We start from the raw sequence: 18302 nt of genomic DNA, 5'->3' as shown, positions 1-18302 counted from the left end.
ACTAGACTCCGGACGTCAGAATCGATTCGTTCACGAATCAGACATCACTACCCATAATTCCACAGACCAAAACAGGAATATAGGAACGTTACTAGTACTTTATCGGTGAGAAAGAAATAAGTATTTTTTGCGTCAATACACGAAAGAATAAGACTGCAGGTAGCCCGCCATGTCTTTTAAAAGGGAGGGTGATGATCAAAGTCAGCTAAACGTACTGAAGGTATAATAAAAACAGCAAACAGACAGACGTGCTTTTTGTACACATGCACTAGTCCCTCACTGTTTTCCTCTGTCTCTCGTTCTCTTACAAGAAACGACGCGTTGCAGATCTTCTCTCTAACTTCATTCCAGATGATGAAGCTACTCTGATGAAAAACGGAAGGTGATTGTTTGATTCCTGTTTGTTTGTATTGCAGAAAGAAGTCAGAATCTGACCCATTTTTATTCACAGTCCCTATCACTAAGGAATATGTGATCCTTTACTGTAGATACAGCTGCCTTGTGTGTTCTCACCGTCCTGTGTTTGACACTGTTGATATGCTCATGGTGCACAGGAGGGGAAAGCGACACCTCGAAGGTGAGATTGGACCTATCCATCTACTCCGCTTCTCTATAAACCACAATTCGGGTTTTAAGTCCTCTTTGGTCTATTAATTTGTAGGAATGAAATGGTTCTACGGCAAAAAGAATCAACTTAAACATGAAGTAGATAAAAGGCGACATCAAGATTATGTCAAAGCAGAAGATGAGCGACAGGTAACTTTTTTCAATTCCTCAACCAGTTTATTAATCAAAATCTCATTACACAATTGTATCATCATTTATTATCATGTATATGACATTAAAAGTTCATTTTTTGTCATTTACAATTTGTCATTTAATAATAACTTATTTTACGGCCTCTTAAATATGTCTTCTTCATTTTACATCGTAATATTTCTTCTTTATTTTAATGTTTTTCTAATTTTATATTTCAAGGATTTATTTTTATCACAGATTATTTTAAATCATAGATTTTTAGTGTGGTCTGACACTTTAAGACCTTTCGGTACATACATATATAATAAGAACATTACTTATTTTTATGAATATTACTATTTTATTATACATTATTACAATATTGCATTGTCACTTGTCCACAGGAACCCTCCAGTTCAGCTCCTCTGCTGAGTCAAACACGTAAAATTACCCATCATGCCCTACTCAGAACTGCTCCATACAGTAGCTGCCACAGAAAGGCCAGGTAACCATCTATTACATGTCTGATTTTTAATATAGGCTTTTTGTGTCTTTTTAGTTTCATTGATTAATTAATTTGTTTGCATGTTTATTTGATCTATTTCTCCATTCGTTAAGTAAACAATTGGAATCGTCAGAATGTGGCCAAGAAGACAGCAAAGATCAAATCAACAATGTTAACTCATCGACACATTCATCCATTAGCACAGGAAGTATTGACTGCATATCAACAAGTAGTCCAACAGGTACAACAAATGTCTATTTGAAGGCATTTTGTGCTTATATATTTGACATTTTCCATACGCATTGTATTAACGTGTCATTTGTAGTACAACAGGGACAGACTCAAGGGAAAGAAGAGACAAAGAAGGAGAAGAAGGGATCCAGCACCGTGTGTGAGCCTGTAACAGAGCAGAGACGCAAAGAACTGGAACACTACCTCAAATTAAAAAGGTGGATGTGTTATTATATATCATGAAGGTGTAGTGTGGACAGAAGCAGTGGTTTAAGTTGAAAAAGCTTTAGTGGGGAAAACAGAGTTTCTTCAAAATCTCTTATTCTGATGGCACCCATTCACTGGTAAGCAAGTGATGTAATGATACATTCATCCAAATCTATTTTTTGTGAACAAACAAACTCGTCTGCATCTTGGATGACCCGAGGGTGTGTGTACTATTCATTTAAAACCGAATGATCTCATCCGAAGCACCCACGTAGAAATCATTAAATAACTGCTGCTCACAGATTACCTCTCAATCTTTTTCTCCTTTTTTTCTCACTTGTTTGTTCTAGTTCGGGGTGGCTGCAGGACAGAAGTGGTAAATGGGTTAAAGATGAGAATGTTGAGTTTGACTCGGATGAAGAAGAACCGGATCAGTTACCTCCTAGCAGCGAATCTTCATAGCAGACTCAATACTGTTTAACAACTGCCAGGAATGCTTCAGGGTGCATTTAAACTAAGCCGCTTATGAGATGATGATATTGTCTTGATAGGCACAACTCTCATATGACATCATATGACGTCCGTGCCTCTTTGACCTACTTTATATACAATAAGGTTGAAACTTCAAGACATTCTTTCTAGAGAAGAGTTTGCAAAGTGTATTAGTACTATGTACTTGCCATCTTGTTGAAACAGTTTCTGAACTAGCAATGTCATGTTTCTGTGTGAATAAAGTGAGGAGATTGTGACCTCATTGAGTTGAATCTCATGTGGAATATTTTCACAAATATCTTATTTTACTTTTAATGCCAGAATGTTGGTTGCACGGTGAACAACTGCTTCGTTCTGTTTGACCCTCTGCCAAATGCCATTAGTTTTTCACAATCTGAAGTAGGTCTGTAAATTTAGACAGCCGCCAAATTCGAAACCTTGTATGATTAAAGTCACATCTGTAAAATAAAAAAAAGGTGGTGGAGGAGGTGACTCTTGAGAATCTTTATAAGTTAAGTTCTGTTCAAAGGGGGAGCATAAATCTCTCTGAGGAAGGTGGTATATTTGGAGCTTTGTAACTCAAACCCAAGAGACTGGGTTTCATGACTGGGTGGCTTGCGTGTAAAAATAGGTTAGTGGAGGGGGAGCAGGAAGCCCTGCCATGGGATATTGAATAGTTCCATTTGTTTTGTGCCTCTGGGTTTAGGTCATCATATAATCAAAGTTATGGCATGACTCATACATTATTTTATCTCAGTCTTCTATTAATTCAATAACGCATCATCTAAATCTAATCAAAATTGTAGTCCAGATCTACAAATCATAATGAAGCTGTTTTGTACAGTGAGCATCTGCTTTGAAACTACAGTATTTACACTACTGTTCAAAAATATGGGACTGGTAAGACTTTTTTAAAAAGTTTATGAACGAAGTTCTGAGCAAAGCTGTATTTAAGAAATACAGTAAAAATAGTAATACTATGAAACTCCTCTTTTTCTTTTTTTTTGGTATTTTAAAATAATTTGTTCCTCTGATGGCACAGCTGAATTTTCAGTAATCATCTTGAAATCTGTACTTAATGGTATTGTAATTTAATGAAACTTTGAAGTCTGATTAGACAATATAGAATGTAATATTTTATTTCAATTATTTACAAAAAACCTTTACGGAAGCACCATATAACCAGAAAATGAACTGAGCAACTGGTGTCTTTTTCAAGTTTGCAAACTGAGGTATTAAAGAGCAGGTCAATTTTATTAGATTAGAGCTTTTGATTTGATGAAATCCACAAAAAGCAATGAAGTCTTGTCAAGCTGGCGGTAATGATATCCACAATGTGCCGCTGGCGAATGGTAAAAGCGTATCAGGGTCATCTGTAGGGGTTGTCTTGGCTGTTACTGGAGCGCCAGTACGATTTCCAAGAGTGCATATTGAGAAGTTTGATACCTCCTAAATGAACTAAACTCCATCGTCTTTTCATCTTACTCTCTGCTGGCGAACTGGAGATGGGATAAATACAGAAAACGTCAAGTTCAATGTAGCGACAAACACCAAAATGGGTTTCAGCTACAGACAAGCACAAGCCACAGTAGTTGTTTGAGAACACACTCACGGATATCATTGTTTCTTGTGATGGCCATCGCGGCTCTCGCGCGCGGGCCCTGCTGAGTGAAATGATAACCAATTTTTATGATGCTGGGGTTGTTCTCCAACATAGTTGCAATCTCCATCTCAACTGAGTCGCCCAGTTTCTGTCTCTGTGAGAACACACATGAACAATTTCATTTTTTCTTTAGAACATGTTCCACGAGATGTTTCTAGAAGGGTTTTGGTCTCTTACTTGGTTGTCGATCTTAATCTCAATCAGAGTGGAGTTTTCTCGCAGTGCCTTGACGATGGCCATCATGCCTTGTGCAGTAATGAAGTTGGACTCAATGTTGAGGCTCTGCAAGGTATTGTTGGACTGTAACATCTCAGCTATAGCCTGATTTAAAGGAACACAGCCAGAGAAACAACTGACATCAGCTTTCCGTCACTTCCACAATACATGCAGAGGAAAACAGTGCAGAAAATATTCATTAAGAATATTAAAAATAACTATTGAATAGTTTGGGGTCAGTAAGATATTTTTGTATGTTTCTGTAGCTCACCAAGACTCAGTTACAAAATAGAGTAAACATTATTAAATATTATTATAATTTAAAATAAATTCTATTTTCTTTATGTAATTTATTTGTGTGATGGGAAAGATAATTTTTTAGCAGCAATTACTACAGTCTTCAATGCTGCTGAATTATTTTGTAGAAACAGTGTAAAAAATAGCATTTATTATTATAGAAATATTTTGTAACAGTATAATTGTTTTGTAAACTTGGTTCAATTTAAAGCACCCTTGCTGAAAAATGTGATTTTTAGTGTACATAACTAAAACTGAATAGTTTTGATACAAAAAACTATTCAACAAATGTTGAAAAAAATATGAGAATGAAGAAATGAAGGAATAAATGAATGAGGCTTCAGGACTTACATAGGCCACGGGGTCATTGCTGCGTGTCCCAGCGATGCTGAGGCTAAACACGTGTGTGTTACTCTTCATACCCTCAAAAATCGCTTTTAAGGTTGGGATGGGAATGTCCTACAGCAACACAAACAGTTATCACTAGTCCATTCTGCTCATGCAGCAAATTCATTTTTTTATTAATTATGGTAATTTATCAGTTGCAAAGAAAACTAGAAATAGTAATTAGGAAATGTGTTTATAGTATGCATTATGTCTAGTCTGCATGATAATTACACCGATGTACCGGGATGTTGTTGAGGTTGACCTCTGTCAGCCTATTGTCATTTTTCTGGATGCAGCGGAGAGTGTCCTCTACATCTGTTTCATTAGGAGGCTCGTCGGGATAGATCTTATACACATCTGGTTTCACCACACCTAAAACATTCAGTAAATTCAACAAAAAAGGAAAACTATCAATATAATAAAACTTTCGTTTGACATGAAGTGGTTCAGTGTATGTATACGTACTGTTGATGCCTTCTGTGTTGGCAATCTTGCCGGTGGTGTTCAGGGCATCATAATACTGCTTGTTGCTCATGAGTGTGTACATTCCCAGGATGGCTATGAGGATACAAGAAGATAATGACATAAACATTCAATGCTTTCAGGCTACTTATGGGATGCAATAACTATATACAAAATTATTAAAATGTAAATAAATGTATAGATATTTATACTGATACATTTATATAGTAATATAATTACAATTATATAATGATACGTTTTTAAATCATTATTTTTATTATTATTACAAATAATAAAAACTAATGTTTTGTATGCAAGTATAACTAGTAAGAAATACTGCCACAAATCATCTTGCATTTGAACAGCAGGTGGCGCTGACTTACCAGTAAATCCACGCCCCCTTCAAGTTTCAATTAACAGTGGCTGGACTGGTGAAAATTACAGTAGAGTAACAGCAGATACATTTGTGATTGGGATAGATCAGATCTTACCTTTGTACTACAGCTTGAATTCCATATTCACATACAATAACCAGATTAAAACCACCAGCGCTATTTAGAAATCCAGTTAGCTACCCTGCATCTCAGCAAAAGCAGACTCATCCATTAAATCACCAACGGCAAAACCCTATTGACAGTTTAATCCCGGACTGGACGTGTTCCAGAGTTAAAACCGTGTTCTGAATGAGGGGCTCTGCTGGGAAATCTGCAGCCAGTGACACACTCCAAAACTCCACAGCTTTAAATGTCCTTAAGGGCAAAGGCTTGCTATTAAGTGCTCAAGGACAATTAGACTATTGACCGGTTTCCCTTCACTTTAGTGAGCTAAATCAAGAATAATTCCTTGTGTCTCGTGTTGCATTTTTAATAGAAGCAGGAAGATAAGTGATATTTATGTTTGACTAAACGCTGCCCGCACGCAATCATAGAGTGTTTCTACCCTACAGACCACTTGCAGCCAACTTACACATACAACATTTTCACTCCATCTCTACTCATGTTGACTAGTTGGCTGTTGCTCATTTTATTTTGGTGAGCTGCTGAGCTTGGGGAAATAGATACTGTGTGGTATAATTCTGTGCATGACCTACAACGTTCCACATATAAGTCAGCTAGGCTGCTTCTTTTATGCAGTATATATATGTATTAAAAGGTTGTCATGCGAGATACTGATTAAAGCAGTACAACACGAATAAAGCAGATGAAAACAGAAAGGGTTCGACAGACAAATGTTACGCACGAGGTATTGTGATCAGCTGTTTACAATAGCAAACAGAGGATTAGTCTTTAGTCTAGGATCAAAATTTGGATTACAGTCAGAGCCGTTTACAGGACGTTACAGCTTTAAAGCGAGGATTATTTGTAATGCATATCTTTCGAGCTCTCCCGACCGGATATCGTAAGTTGTTTTATATCATGTGAAAAAAAAACAACAGGAACTAAGCAGAAATGTGAAGCCCACCTGCAATGTCACACATCTCAGCATCTGTTGCGTTCTTCAGTGCTTCCTCCAGCTCAGGTTCCAGAGTGATCTGGTCCTCCGCAGGGATTTGTCCTGAACCTGGTTTAGGGACGAAGGCCTTTCCTACAGACAGTGGAGGGAAAGAGAGATGCTCACTTCACTCATAATTAATATACAAACACAAGAAAGAAACTAATTAACAAATTATAATTAGAAAATTATATATAATATAATCATTAATGAATCATTTTTAAATCAATAAAAAGTTCAGAATAATGGCTAACAAGTGGCAAATCTGCTTTCAGTTGAATATTTGTTATGTTGAAAGAATCCAGTGTTGGTGGTACCTCTCTTCTCGCCTGTAAAGGGCACCAGGTCATCTCTGTCCTTGTGTTCCATGGCCTGCTTCTCTAGGAAATCCATCAGGGCGAAGCGATCAAAGGGGCCTGTGGGACTTTTCTTGGTCTGGTCACGCTGACGGTACCCAGCTGGAAGGATGGCATTCTGAAAGGTCAAGAAAATCATTATGCTTAAAATCAAAAATCTCCCATTCACACGCACACTTGATTGGATCATCCTTTCCGAAATCATGTTTTTAAACTAAAAAAATCTTTTTCCGAATAGGGGGAAAATTGTCAAAATCTCCCAAAGCCAAAACTGCTTTGACTGTGAAAACAAAATGCATTCGGAGAACTGCCAAGTACAGCAGCAATGCTTATTTATAACAGCTCTCTGGAATTCTTGCTCAATCAGTGCATTTAGCAGTCATATATTTTCTAATATTTAATATTTAAATACTATGGTTTAAATTAGATCACTGATATAAATACCACTAATTTTTGTCACATACTGGACTCATTCATACAAATGCCACTGATGCCATCTTGTGTCTCAATTGTAGTGAAAATTGTTTCAGAGGACCTTTTATTTAGCAATAATAACACTACATGATTTTCTATGAAAGCTGTGAACTCCCAAAAATAAGTCCACCCAAAAATAAGAAATTACACCATGATTTACTCACCCTCAAGCCATTCTGGGTGTAAAAGACTGTCTTTTCTGTCTCTTTCATATTAATACAATTGGACTTATATTAAAAAAGGTCCTGGCTCTTTATAATGTCAGTGAATCGTGGTTGAGATATTGAAGCTCAAAAAAATGAATCTCACACAAACACATACCTTTACTTCAGAAGGCTATATCAACCCCGCAGAGCCATGTAGATTACTTTTTATGATGGATGGACTTTTTTTGGCTTTAAAATCATTTAGTGGCATTTCATCCAGATCTAGGGTGGCTTGAAGGTGAATAAACCATGGCGTAATTTTAATTTTTGGGTCAACTATCCCTTTAAGGAACCCTTCAGTAAACTCCATGCTTTAGTCTTAAACAACTCTATGGCAAACCTCAGGGTCCATCTCCTGCAGTTCATACTCCAGCTTTTCCAGCTCTTCAGCGCTGAGGCCCCTGAGGATGGCATCCTCATCAATGTCTCGGGGATCGCTCTTAGACATGTTTGCTGCTCGATGGTACTCTCAATTCACACAGCTCGCCCAGAGACAGCGGGCCCTGAGAGAGAGAGATAAAGTTAAAGCCAGAAAATCTTGTTTTACTATATTTGGCTTGCAAATAAGGCACGATAATGGCTGCTTGCTTTCTTCAGTCCCTCAGTGCTTTCTGTAGAAGTTGAGAATGAATGGGAAAACCTTTTAAGCTTTCCAGTCCAAGTCACTTTCAGCCTGGCCAAAAGAGCCAGCCACTGAAAGGGCATGATAGGGAACTGCTTACATTGTTAAATGCCACAAAGCCTGGTTGAATTAAAAGGACAAGGCTAGCATTTGTGTGCAGGAAGAGCTTTTGGGGGTCTGAAGGTACAATGTACTTGGGAACAGAGATAGGACTTTCTGAAAACACTATGTAATTACAGTAGACTCGCCGATCATATGGGACCGTGAGGAAAGTACTCACTGCTTCTTTCATTCCAAGGCAGAGAGACAGAGGGAATTTTGTCTATTTTTAGTCTCTGAACAGTAACGCTTGGGTTTTGGGTTACAGCAAGGAGGAGAAGGTTAGAACTGTGAGGAGTTATCACTGGCTCACACTCATGTGAAGGTGGCCCATGCTGCCGCCCGTCTGCCTTGTGAAACAGACTGATAGAGTGATGGTTTCAGACCACCACACCCAAACTAGATCTACAACACAAACTGCAGACAATACAGCCGCTGTGTAACTGACCTGAACTCCTACGCCTCTAACTACATGTTGGAACATGTTAAAAATCTTCTGTAAACTGATCTTAGATAGTTTTTACACAGAGAAAAGACTACTGATACCAAACGATTTTTGCATGTTTGCACAAATAACTTTAAAGAGTTACCGCATCTGCTTGTAAAAAAACTGAGATGCTAAAGCTCTCCAAAAATGTCTGAATGTAGCCTTTCGGATGCTTTTGATGTGTAAATATTTCTAATCGAACTACTTTTCAATTTTGTAGACAAACTGTAAGTAAGTTGGGGCGATCGATGTTTGCAGTCATGTGGTAAAACCATTTGGAGACCAGTGAGGTAATGGTTTATAAATATATGCTAATGAACATTACTGCTACATATCGCACAATGAATCACAAGGGTCCGTAATGCTCTGCACTCTTCATACACTCCTGATGCTTGCGAAATAAATCATTAAAAACAAATAAAATGTAATTAATAATGGACGTTATTAAAGTTAGCAAAGGCTGATTTTACATTAAGACAGATCTTTGTTTGTGTTTGTTTTGGGTGTGTATTTGTGGTTGTCTGTCTATCAGAGGTGTTAGACCAGAGTAACGTGGCACTAATTTGTAAAGCCAGTGACACAAACACAGGATCAGAGAGCTAAGAACAGAAAATAAAAACTAAAGATTGTACACATCAATCAGCCCTTCACAAGTTTACTTTCAGAAGTAAAGCATTACCATTGGTAACGTCAATCATAACTTCATTTCAAGAATAATTCTGAATCATCTGCACAAAATTATGTTGTTTATTCAGATTTAAGTTAAGATGACTTTAGCTAGACTAATGGTAACGCTAGAAATGCAAAAAAATAAAACAAAATAAATGATAATAATAACAATCACAGAATTAAGTGATTTGAAGTTTGCTTGATATGGCTACGGCTTAACAAAATTCAAATTACACTATTTTATGTGAACTCCTCAATGACCTTGCTCTCAGAAATTGGCAATGCATCTGACACCATTCTTTCAAGAACCTGTCAGTCTGCAAGATTGATGGCTCAGGGAATATAAATAGCCATTAACTACTTTGTCTCTACAATCTTACAATAAACATACAGGCCAAAAGCAGGCCTTCTGCCGACATATCCCAGGAAAGAGCGGCAGTCTGCCTGTTCCTAACACCTGTTCTCAGAGCTCCCAAAAGACACCAACTCAAGCCTTAAAAGTATTAGCTGAGTTTCACCTGTTCAGGCTCACTAGTTGTGAAAAGGGTTTTTTAAATTAGTCCTTCAACATGGAATCCTTGTTATTTCACTGTTGCAAGGCAGCAGCTAACATTTGACCTTTCCAAATTAAGAAAATATTTATTTAACTCACTTTATTTTTAGTCAGTACAGTAATTTTAAAAAATCAAAACAGATTTTGAACTTTTTCAAAAAGTTCACTTTTTTCATTTTACTATTCTGTGAATGGAGTTTAAATTATTTGTGTTTAAATTAATTCAATAATTTGTGTGTATTTGATCATTTTAATCAAAATAATAATTTTAAATTAATTATTGTAATGATTAAATTGCAAATCAAACAAACTAAATCTAAAAATGACATGTGTATAGAATTTTTCAAGCGATTGAACCTGTTTGATTGAAAAGAAAATACTGACAGAACTAGGCAAAACATACAGACTCCTAAAAATAAAGGTTGCAAAGTAGAACCTTCATTACTCAACCATATTTAAAAGAACCACATTTTCTTAATTTGAGGAACATCTAAAGAACTGTAAAGGTCTGTAAAGAATCTTTTGTTATGGAAAATTTCCAGTGGACAAAAATTCTTCAGATTCTCAAAACCCTCTTTACACTAAGCAAAAAAGAAATTCTGTTCAGAAAAATTAAAATTCTGTTAAAAGGTGAACCCAACATGGTCTCTCTATGTCATAAAACATTTTGGAACCTTTGTTTATAGCCCTTTCTTATATCTTTTTTTTTTCTTGCACACCATGGCAATTTCAAACTGCAAACTGACTAAACATCTCCAAAAGCAACCTGACTCTGCTGACTCTTTTCCTTCTAAAGTTATTATCGTCCATATGACAAAAACTTTGGTTGGGTCTCAGAAACCCAATTCCCCCTCTGGTACATCAGAAGGACGTTGAACAAATATTGGGCACTGACACATCGGATACCATATCATCCACCAAAAACACCAAAAGTGACTTTGCCAAGTGTCCAGAACTCTCCTGACGTGCAGCAAGAGCCTAAAAACAATCTTCTTATTCAGATCCAGAGTTCAGTTAAGGAGTTTGATCGTTGGGAGCGTTTTCCAGCTGACACACAGCTCATAAGGCTTCACACTATTTGTAGGTTGACTTCACCAAGTCTAACCACCCAAGTGTAAAATTCCAAATCAACCCTCAGATTAATTTTAGCTTCACAAGTCAGCTACTTCCAGCTGCGTAAATCCTCTCTGCTTGCAAAGCTGCAGTGTGCAGCATTATTGCAAGCAAGGCTGGCCCAGGACAAATAAGGGCTGTTTTGAAAACAAAAATGTGTCTTAGAACCTTATGCCACCAAAAAAACAGGATGACAATCAGCGGGTATTTAAACAAAACTCACAAGTTTGTCGCTTCGACATGCACTCACATCAACTTGTGCATCTGCAGGCACACTCTGCAAAACTGTTTTCTCCATAAAGCCTTAATCTAAACCAAAAACAACGATCCAACTAATCCAACAAGTGAGCCTACTTACTTGACCTTTAACCTTTTACTATGCACTTTACACTACAAACCACCCACTGGAGCCTCTATCCATAAACTACACTGACAGCTTAAACAAATCACCTAAAAAATTATTCATGCAATTATGAGCTGAATGCAATTCAAATTTCAAATAAATTATAGTCAGTCAGAATCCTGCTTATTATACATAACTAAACACAGTGTCCAGAAAACATATACTAATTTGGTTCTGGTGCTAAAAGAGACACAGATTAAGGAAAGAGAGTTAGTGTGTTACCTACCCTCACTAGGACTCAGAGCTGCTGGGATCTTCTGTACAGCAACTCTGTTTGAAATCAGAGAATAGCCCCTCACTCGCCCCCCCCCCTCCCCTCCCCGGTAGTCGTTCCCCCCTTAAGCCCTCCCTTCTTCGTTTGCTATCTGGGTTGAGCTGAGACAGGGATACGAGCTACTCTTCATGAGGTCAGCATTTCATTATTTTGGCTTTGAGAGATTAATGACTATGAAACTGAGGGACAGAGAGCGAGTAGGCTGACACTGCAGAGAAGGTCCACGTAGTCATCTGTTCCAGTAACTCAGGTTTACTCATTAAACACCTACCATTTTAGTAGAGAGGAGTGACCTCTAGGGTGTGCAGACGGTATCACAAGTCTGATTAAAGCTCTGTTTTGAATTTAATGTCTAAGTTTACACATTGGCTTCATTAAATACCAAGTGAGTTCTTTCCAACGCAAACACATTTTATAGACATTTTTTAATTATCATAAAAAATAATGACATCTAAAAGGCTACACGACAGCAATCTTTAATGCTGTTTTACATAATACGGACACGTTATGAATTCATACATGTTAAATTAAACAGTGCATAAAATAAATAAATAGATAAAGTTACAGTAAGCATATTTTGCAAAAATCACAATTAACTATGCAGCTCATTACAAATACACTGGACAAAGATTTGGCAGCAAACATTTTTAGGCAGTTGTACTTCATGTCGGCAAAGGACATTTATTATTTTTGGATAGATAGATAGATAGATAGATAGATAGATAGATAGATAGATAGATAGATAGATAGATAGATAGATAGCATCTTGTGTATTGTTCTACATGCCTTGTTTAATAATGATCTTCTGGCGCAGATTCTTTGCTGTAGTGTCGACGGGAGTTGCTGTGCCAGTGGAGGGCAGGCCGTGGGCCGCCACATACTTTTTATAGGCTTCCCTGATGATCCTAAAGGCTTGTACATTTGCGTAGGGAATGTCTGTGATGGGGTCTCGGTAGAGCGCTGGCTTATGGGTAACGGGGCAGATCTCCTGGACAGGAATTCGAGGAGGTGGGGACTGGGGAAAGAAACGCTGGAAGGATTCATCATCACTGAACGTGATGTAGGTGCGGGAGCATTTGGCAGGCCCTGATGACAGGGAAGAGTTTACAGCTGCTGTGCTAGCAGAGACAACAGTAGGTGGCGCAGTAAGGGTTGACTCTGACTGGGAAAAAGCTTGTGGAGGGTGAGGCCCTGGATTCTGTTGGGCGTCTTGGTCCAAACTGTTAATTAAATGTGAAGATAAAATATATTTAAAGATTAAAATATAGGGGACAAAGTTTTTATAAAACATACAATTTTGAAATGATGGATATAGACAAATTATGTGTAATAATATATATATATATATATATATATATATATATATATATATTATGTGTGTGGGTGTAAGGAGTTTATTTGCAAAAGCAGTTTGAGTTTAATTGGAATGCACAAGGAAAAAACATCATATCTGAAAAACTTTAAATCTGTATTTGCAAATGTCTTCATGTATATATAATCTTTAACTCTCCAAATTTTAACATTCACAATTAACAATTAACATGTAGCTTAATTAAACTTAATTTAATATATATATATATATATAAAACTTAAAACTTAAAAACTATATATATATATATATATATATATATATATATATATATATATATATATATATATATTGTTTTTAAGTGTTTAAATAATAATACATTTTTAAAAAAAGGGAAAAAAATTTAAATAATGTCTGTATGCATAAGATTAATCAAAACAAAATGACTCATTTCACATATGATTTAGTTTCATTTGATGTCTTTTTAGGTCAAATTAATGAATGAAGGACGGAGTACCTGTAAACATAACACTCGAGGACTTTATCTACATATTTTTAAATGGCAGGCAATATAAATGTTAGATAAATAAAAACACCCACTCAAAAACAATAAAAGTCTAAAGTCTAAAAAGTAAAAGACATTCAGTAAGACATGAGGAACCAGATGAAGTACCCCTCTACATCCACGTTTTCCTCTTTAAAAGTGACGTCAGACACCAACGGCATAAACACAGAGTGATATCGGATAACGGATCCCACACACTGACGCTTCATATGAACCTGACGTTTTTTATCTGCCTCCAAACGCTCATAGTTTTCTGCCAAAAACAAAAACAAAATGAACATCTATTAGCATTAAAATTTAGAAAACAGAACAATCCGTAGTTATCAGTATCAATTTCTCACCCAGTGATCGAAGGTTAATCTCTGCTGTGATCTTGGCCTCTGCTAAAAGTTCAGCCTGGGTCAAAGGTCGCTCATGTCTTGTACCCTTTCTTCGACGCGGAGCAACCTGCCTCTCCTGCAGCCTCAGGTACGTCAGCCGCGTGTGTTCCGTTGTTGACTGACGCACCGACTTCCTGTCTAAGACAAATACAATTTCAAAGTTTACTAACATTTACCGTTACGCTCTCCATAGTTTATGATGCTGTCGTCACGTGCTTAAATTGCAGCCGTACAAAGAAGAAATGTAAACAGCTTCCCCAACAAACACATTTTATTGCGCAGGAAATCATCTAATTCACGTGAAGAGGAAACAATGACTTCAGAAGCTGATGATATTTTGTTTGTGGTTTATGAGAATATTGTAAATGTGCAATCAGATTGTTCGTAGAAATTGCTATGAGTTTTGTAAATCTCTGTTATCATTAACATCTACTCACTTCCTGTTGGAAAATGTTGTTGATGCGCACTGTTTGCTTTTTTTCCACAGAAACTATTTTCGTGGCAGTCAATTGCTTGGAAGGACAAAAAGCCCAAAAATGGAAAAAGAAAATAGAATACGGTTTGTGTCTGATTAGGAAAAATAAGGAAAAATAGTCTAATTTTAAGCAAATAAAAACTGATCAATCAGAACATCTGATATATATATATATATATATATATATCTGATATATATAAAAATTTGTGTTCTGAAGATGAACTAAGGTCTTAAAAAAAACATAAAGGGATAGTTCACCCAATAATTAAGCGTACACTAATGACAAAACATCTTTTATGTATGTCCGAATAAAAGTCTCACTCTTGCTGATGTCCTCCTGTAGTTCAGGGGGGCTGTATTTGTCTATCTTTGTCTTGTCTGTCCTCCTGGGCAGTTCAGCCAGTTTCCTTTGTTTTGGTTTTTGCCGCACCACTTTAACTGGCTCCTACACAAACACAAGGTTCTGGGATTACAAGTGGTGTAAATAAGAAAATTTTGTCATCATTAACTTTATGTACAGAATGCACTGGTCACTATTTCCTATACAATTCGAAGAATAAGGACTGAAACTTCAAAAAGGATGCAAAAGCATCACAAGTGAACCATAAAACTAGTCCATAGTACTCATGCGCTATATTCCCAGTCATCTGAAGCTATTTATGGTAGCTTTTTATCATGGTTTTATGGTTCTTTTTGTTAGCAACTCTCCTGTACCTTGTAGGCTTTGGTCACCACCCTGCTCTTTCGACGTGGTCCATCCTCCTCCTGCTCGCTATCGGGTTCATCTCCTTCATCGATGTCAAAGTCGCTGTCCACTTCATCTTCTGTTTCAGACAAATCACCCTTATATTCCTCATCACCTGATTCCTGCAAAAATCACACTTTAGCCACAAAGGAGACACTAGACATGTGTATATTATTTGCATAATGCATGGAGTGCATTCAATTAGATTGTAATGTATAAGATATGTGACGCTGGACCACAAAACTTAAGTAGCAAGGGTATATTTGCAGCAATAGGCATAGTATGGGTAGTAGTATAGTTTCCTGGTGTAAAAATAAAAACTTTTTGGTTAGTAATATGCATTGCTAAGAACCTTGAACAATTCTAAGGGCAATTTTCTTTTTTTTCTTTTTTCGTGCACCCTCAGATTTTCAAACAGCTATATACCGACTAAACATTGTCCTGTCCTAACAAGCCATATGCCAACAGAAAAGCTTCTTTACTCGTATAAATCTCAATTTAAAAAAAAACATGCCTTCATTAAAAGTCTATTCAAAGACTCTATTCAAATAGAATATGAGGATATTTCCAAAGAGTGGAAGGGCAAATTAAACACTTTACTTTATCCTTATGTACTGATGTATATAATAATTATGTATTGAATATATCAAATTAAATAATACAATTGTACAGAACAATATATAATAATATTATGTTAATATATTACAACATATTGAATAATGCATAAGGAATTGCAGCTGTACATGTATGTGACTATATTTATATTGCATTCAGTTAGAATATATAATTTATACAATATACTATATCTAACTTATTGGAATAATAGATTTTTAAAGCTGCTTTACAGCATGCATTGTGGAAATCTCTATATAAAACGTTGAATTCAAAAATTGAAATTGTAGCACATAACCAAACATACAGAATAACTAATTGTAAAATAATCAACATAAAAACACAATATTATGCACTGTGTATAACTTCGTTGTTCTGCGATTATGATGATTATTTTAACTAAATAAAATCACAATCACTTCAAGTCACGTGATAGAGATCTCCTGACAGTCTCAAGTTCTCTCAACGCAACAAAATCAGAGTGACGGGGCATATTCTCACAGGTTCAAGTCCAAACGTTCGTGCTCGAGTATAAATGTATTACAGCTCCGGAAAAGTGCCAACCCAAGCCCATGACAAGCCGCACAGGTGACATTTCATCACTCACGTCGTGAAATCCTCCATAGGTGGTCTTGTAGAACTCATCCTCCTCCTCTGCATCCAGAATTCTGGACATGCGGTTTCCCGCAGTCTTTCGAGGAGCCCTGCTGAAAGCTAAACTCATCCTGACACCTCAAATCTATTTCACGGATATGTTGAGACGGTATGGGTATAATTGAAATGAATGGCATGACAAGTTAAAACAGAGCAGTGGGCAATATTTCGGCGTAGCAATTCAATCTGTTGCGTAATGCAAAATATTACTGCTACGCATCTGACGGTTTTGGGGGGAAAAAAAAAATCATATCATAACAGCTTGACAGCTGAATAAATGTCAGACTCACTAGTATTAAGAGAGTAATCGATGTAGAGATCTTGTTCAAGACCAAACCAGTAGAACGAGGATGTTCATCCGCGGCCGCCAGGAGGAGACAGAGCTGCGGTGAAGAAGACGACCGTCCGGAAATGATTATTCAAGTTCATCTGCTGAACTCTCGCATTAAGCCAGCTGTAAAGTGGCCAATTAAAATGACAACAGGAAACTATATGAGTCATTCTGTGAAAGTCTCATTTTCACCAAATGATTTGCTCTGAAAATGTTCCCATTGCTTTTCCAGTCTTTTGGATTAGTACTGGATAAAGAGTAAAAACAAATCAAATAATAATTTTATAAAATCAACACTCACAAAAAGCAGCAATTGCCACGTGAAATGATTTAATGGTGTACATAAACCCAAACGCATATCCACTAAAATTGTTAAAAAAAAATTATAATCTTTCGTTTTCTTTAATGACCTATCTTACGACACAATGTGGCTGCTGTTCTCCTTGTTATTAAAGTTGTCGTCGTGGATCATTAGCATCCAAGTGTCAGCAAAATATGTTTCTATAAATAGTATAACAATAAATAAACTCTATTTTATTTGTTTATGTTTTGCTTAATGAATCTTGTGGAGCATTAAAAAAAAAAAACCTGATTAAGTTCTTGCCATATTTCAGATATGTACTGTATTAATCAGAAATGACAGCAGCATTCTGAAACAACATTCCACGTTTTGCATGTCGGTATGTCATGAAAGACTCATGACGTCCAAAAAAGCATTCAGACCATTTTTTCGCCAGGCCAGTTACACCGATTTTTGTTCAGATGGCCACTCTCTAACCGATACCTAAATGAGAGACATACTTCAGATTAAGCAAGTTCATTATTAACTATTTAATACACAAGGATTTGCTGCCAGTTGATTATTAAAGGCATCAGGCATTTTGTAGATCAATATTTAAAATATAACAAATGTGAAAATTGGCTGTTGGCCAATGGTTCCTCAAATGCCTCGGGACTTACCTTTGCAGGTTTGAGGGGAAAATGCCAAGCTCAAACCAATTCAACGGTTTTAAAAAAAAAAAAATTAGCAAAAGTCCATGGGGGAAAACCTTAAGACCAAGAACCACCACTCTGTTTCTAGGAAGGTTTAATGTGAAACAACAACACTGTGTCAAACTGTAATTCTTTAAATGAGATAACAGGTACTCATTATAGGACTAGTTAAAATATCATCATGTCAATGATTAAAGTAAACAATCCTTGGTTTCTGAGAAGAATTCCCCAAGAGGTCAAGATCATGTGAATTACATGGATCCATATATGATCTGGAAAAGGTTAAAGTATTA

The 18302-nt window shown here is 36.5% G+C and overlaps 3 protein-coding genes across 5 annotated transcripts; 1 reads left to right on the top strand and 2 right to left on the bottom strand.

Moving 5' to 3' along the window:
• The first annotated feature begins 24 nt into the window (after positions 1–24).
• scnm1 (sodium channel modifier 1) lies at positions 25–2439 on the top strand. Of its 2 annotated transcripts, XM_043260261.1 has the most exons (8): positions 25–220; positions 312–382; positions 489–577; positions 662–756; positions 1143–1243; positions 1357–1484; positions 1569–1692; positions 2032–2439. In XM_043260261.1, exons 1-8 carry the CDS (start codon positions 170–172, stop codon positions 2141–2143), a joined length of 771 nt encoding a protein of 256 aa, XP_043116196.1. In that variant the 5' UTR covers positions 25–169; the 3' UTR covers positions 2144–2439. The 2 variants fall into 2 exon arrangements, with proteins under 2 accessions (XP_043116196.1, XP_043116195.1); XM_043260260.1 differs by having other exon boundaries at positions 1357–1692.
• An 847-nt stretch (positions 2440–3286) lies between these two features.
• On the bottom strand, positions 3287–8204 carry tmod4 (tropomodulin 4 (muscle)). The gene is made up of 9 exons (XM_043260259.1): positions 8066–8204; positions 7007–7163; positions 6660–6782; positions 5202–5294; positions 4978–5108; positions 4701–4808; positions 4014–4157; positions 3786–3930; positions 3287–3672 (listed from the first exon to the last, which is right to left on the bottom strand). Exons 1-9 carry the CDS (start codon positions 8171–8173, stop codon positions 3650–3652), a joined length of 1032 nt encoding a protein of 343 aa, XP_043116194.1. The 5' UTR covers positions 8174–8204; the 3' UTR covers positions 3287–3649.
• On the bottom strand, positions 8096–18099 carry vps72b (vacuolar protein sorting 72 homolog b). 2 transcript variants are annotated; one of them, XM_043260256.1, is made up of 8 exons: positions 17977–18099; positions 16639–17800; positions 15389–15541; positions 14996–15119; positions 14161–14337; positions 13928–14072; positions 12732–13165; positions 8096–8228 (listed from the first exon to the last, which is right to left on the bottom strand). In XM_043260256.1, the coding sequence occupies exons 2-8, from the start codon at positions 16753–16755 to the stop codon at positions 8200–8202; spliced, it is 1179 nt and encodes a 392-aa protein (XP_043116191.1). In that variant the 5' UTR covers positions 16756–17800; positions 17977–18099; the 3' UTR covers positions 8096–8199. The 2 variants fall into 2 exon arrangements, with proteins under 2 accessions (XP_043116191.1, XP_043116193.1); XM_043260258.1 differs by lacking the exon at positions 17977–18099 and having other exon boundaries at positions 16639–17903.
• Between the last annotated feature and the right edge of the window lie 203 nt (positions 18100–18302).

Source organism: Puntigrus tetrazona, chromosome 16, assembly GCF_018831695.1.
Source record: "Puntigrus tetrazona isolate hp1 chromosome 16, ASM1883169v1, whole genome shotgun sequence".
Taxonomy (NCBI): domain Eukaryota; kingdom Metazoa; phylum Chordata; class Actinopteri; order Cypriniformes; family Cyprinidae; genus Puntigrus; species Puntigrus tetrazona.
The sequence above is the reverse complement of the archived record's forward strand: the minus strand, read 5'-3'. Positions and strand labels throughout refer to the sequence as shown.

Coding starts and splice junctions, on each gene's coding strand:
- scnm1 (XM_043260260.1), top strand. CDS start 170: ATGTCTTTTAAAAGGGAGGGTGATGATCAAAGTCAGCTAAACGTACTG. Junction 757..1,142: donor AAGCAGAAGATGAGCGACAG/GTAACTTTTTTC, acceptor ACTTGTCCACAG/GAACCCTCCAGTTCAGCTCC. Junction 1,244..1,356: donor AGCTGCCACAGAAAGGCCAG/GTAACCATCTAT, acceptor CCATTCGTTAAG/TAAACAATTGGAATCGTCAG.
- tmod4 (XM_043260259.1), bottom strand. CDS start 8,173: ATGTCTAAGAGCGATCCCCGAGACATTGATGAGGATGCCATCCTCAGG. Junction 7,164..8,065: donor TGCAGGAGATGGACCCTGAG/GTTTGCCATAGA, acceptor TTGACCTTTCAG/AATGCCATCCTTCCAGCTGG. Junction 6,783..7,006: donor CTTTACAGGCGAGAAGAGAG/GTACCACCAACA, acceptor CACTGTCTGTAG/GAAAGGCCTTCGTCCCTAAA.
- vps72b (XM_043260256.1), bottom strand. CDS start 16,755: ATGAGTTTAGCTTTCAGCAGGGCTCCTCGAAAGACTGCGGGAAACCGC. Junction 15,542..16,638: donor CCTATGGAGGATTTCACGAC/GTGAGTGATGAA, acceptor TGATTTTTGCAG/GAATCAGGTGATGAGGAATA. Junction 14,338..14,995: donor ACAGGAGGACATCAGCAAGA/GTGAGACTTTTA, acceptor TATTTGTCTTAG/ACAGGAAGTCGGTGCGTCAG.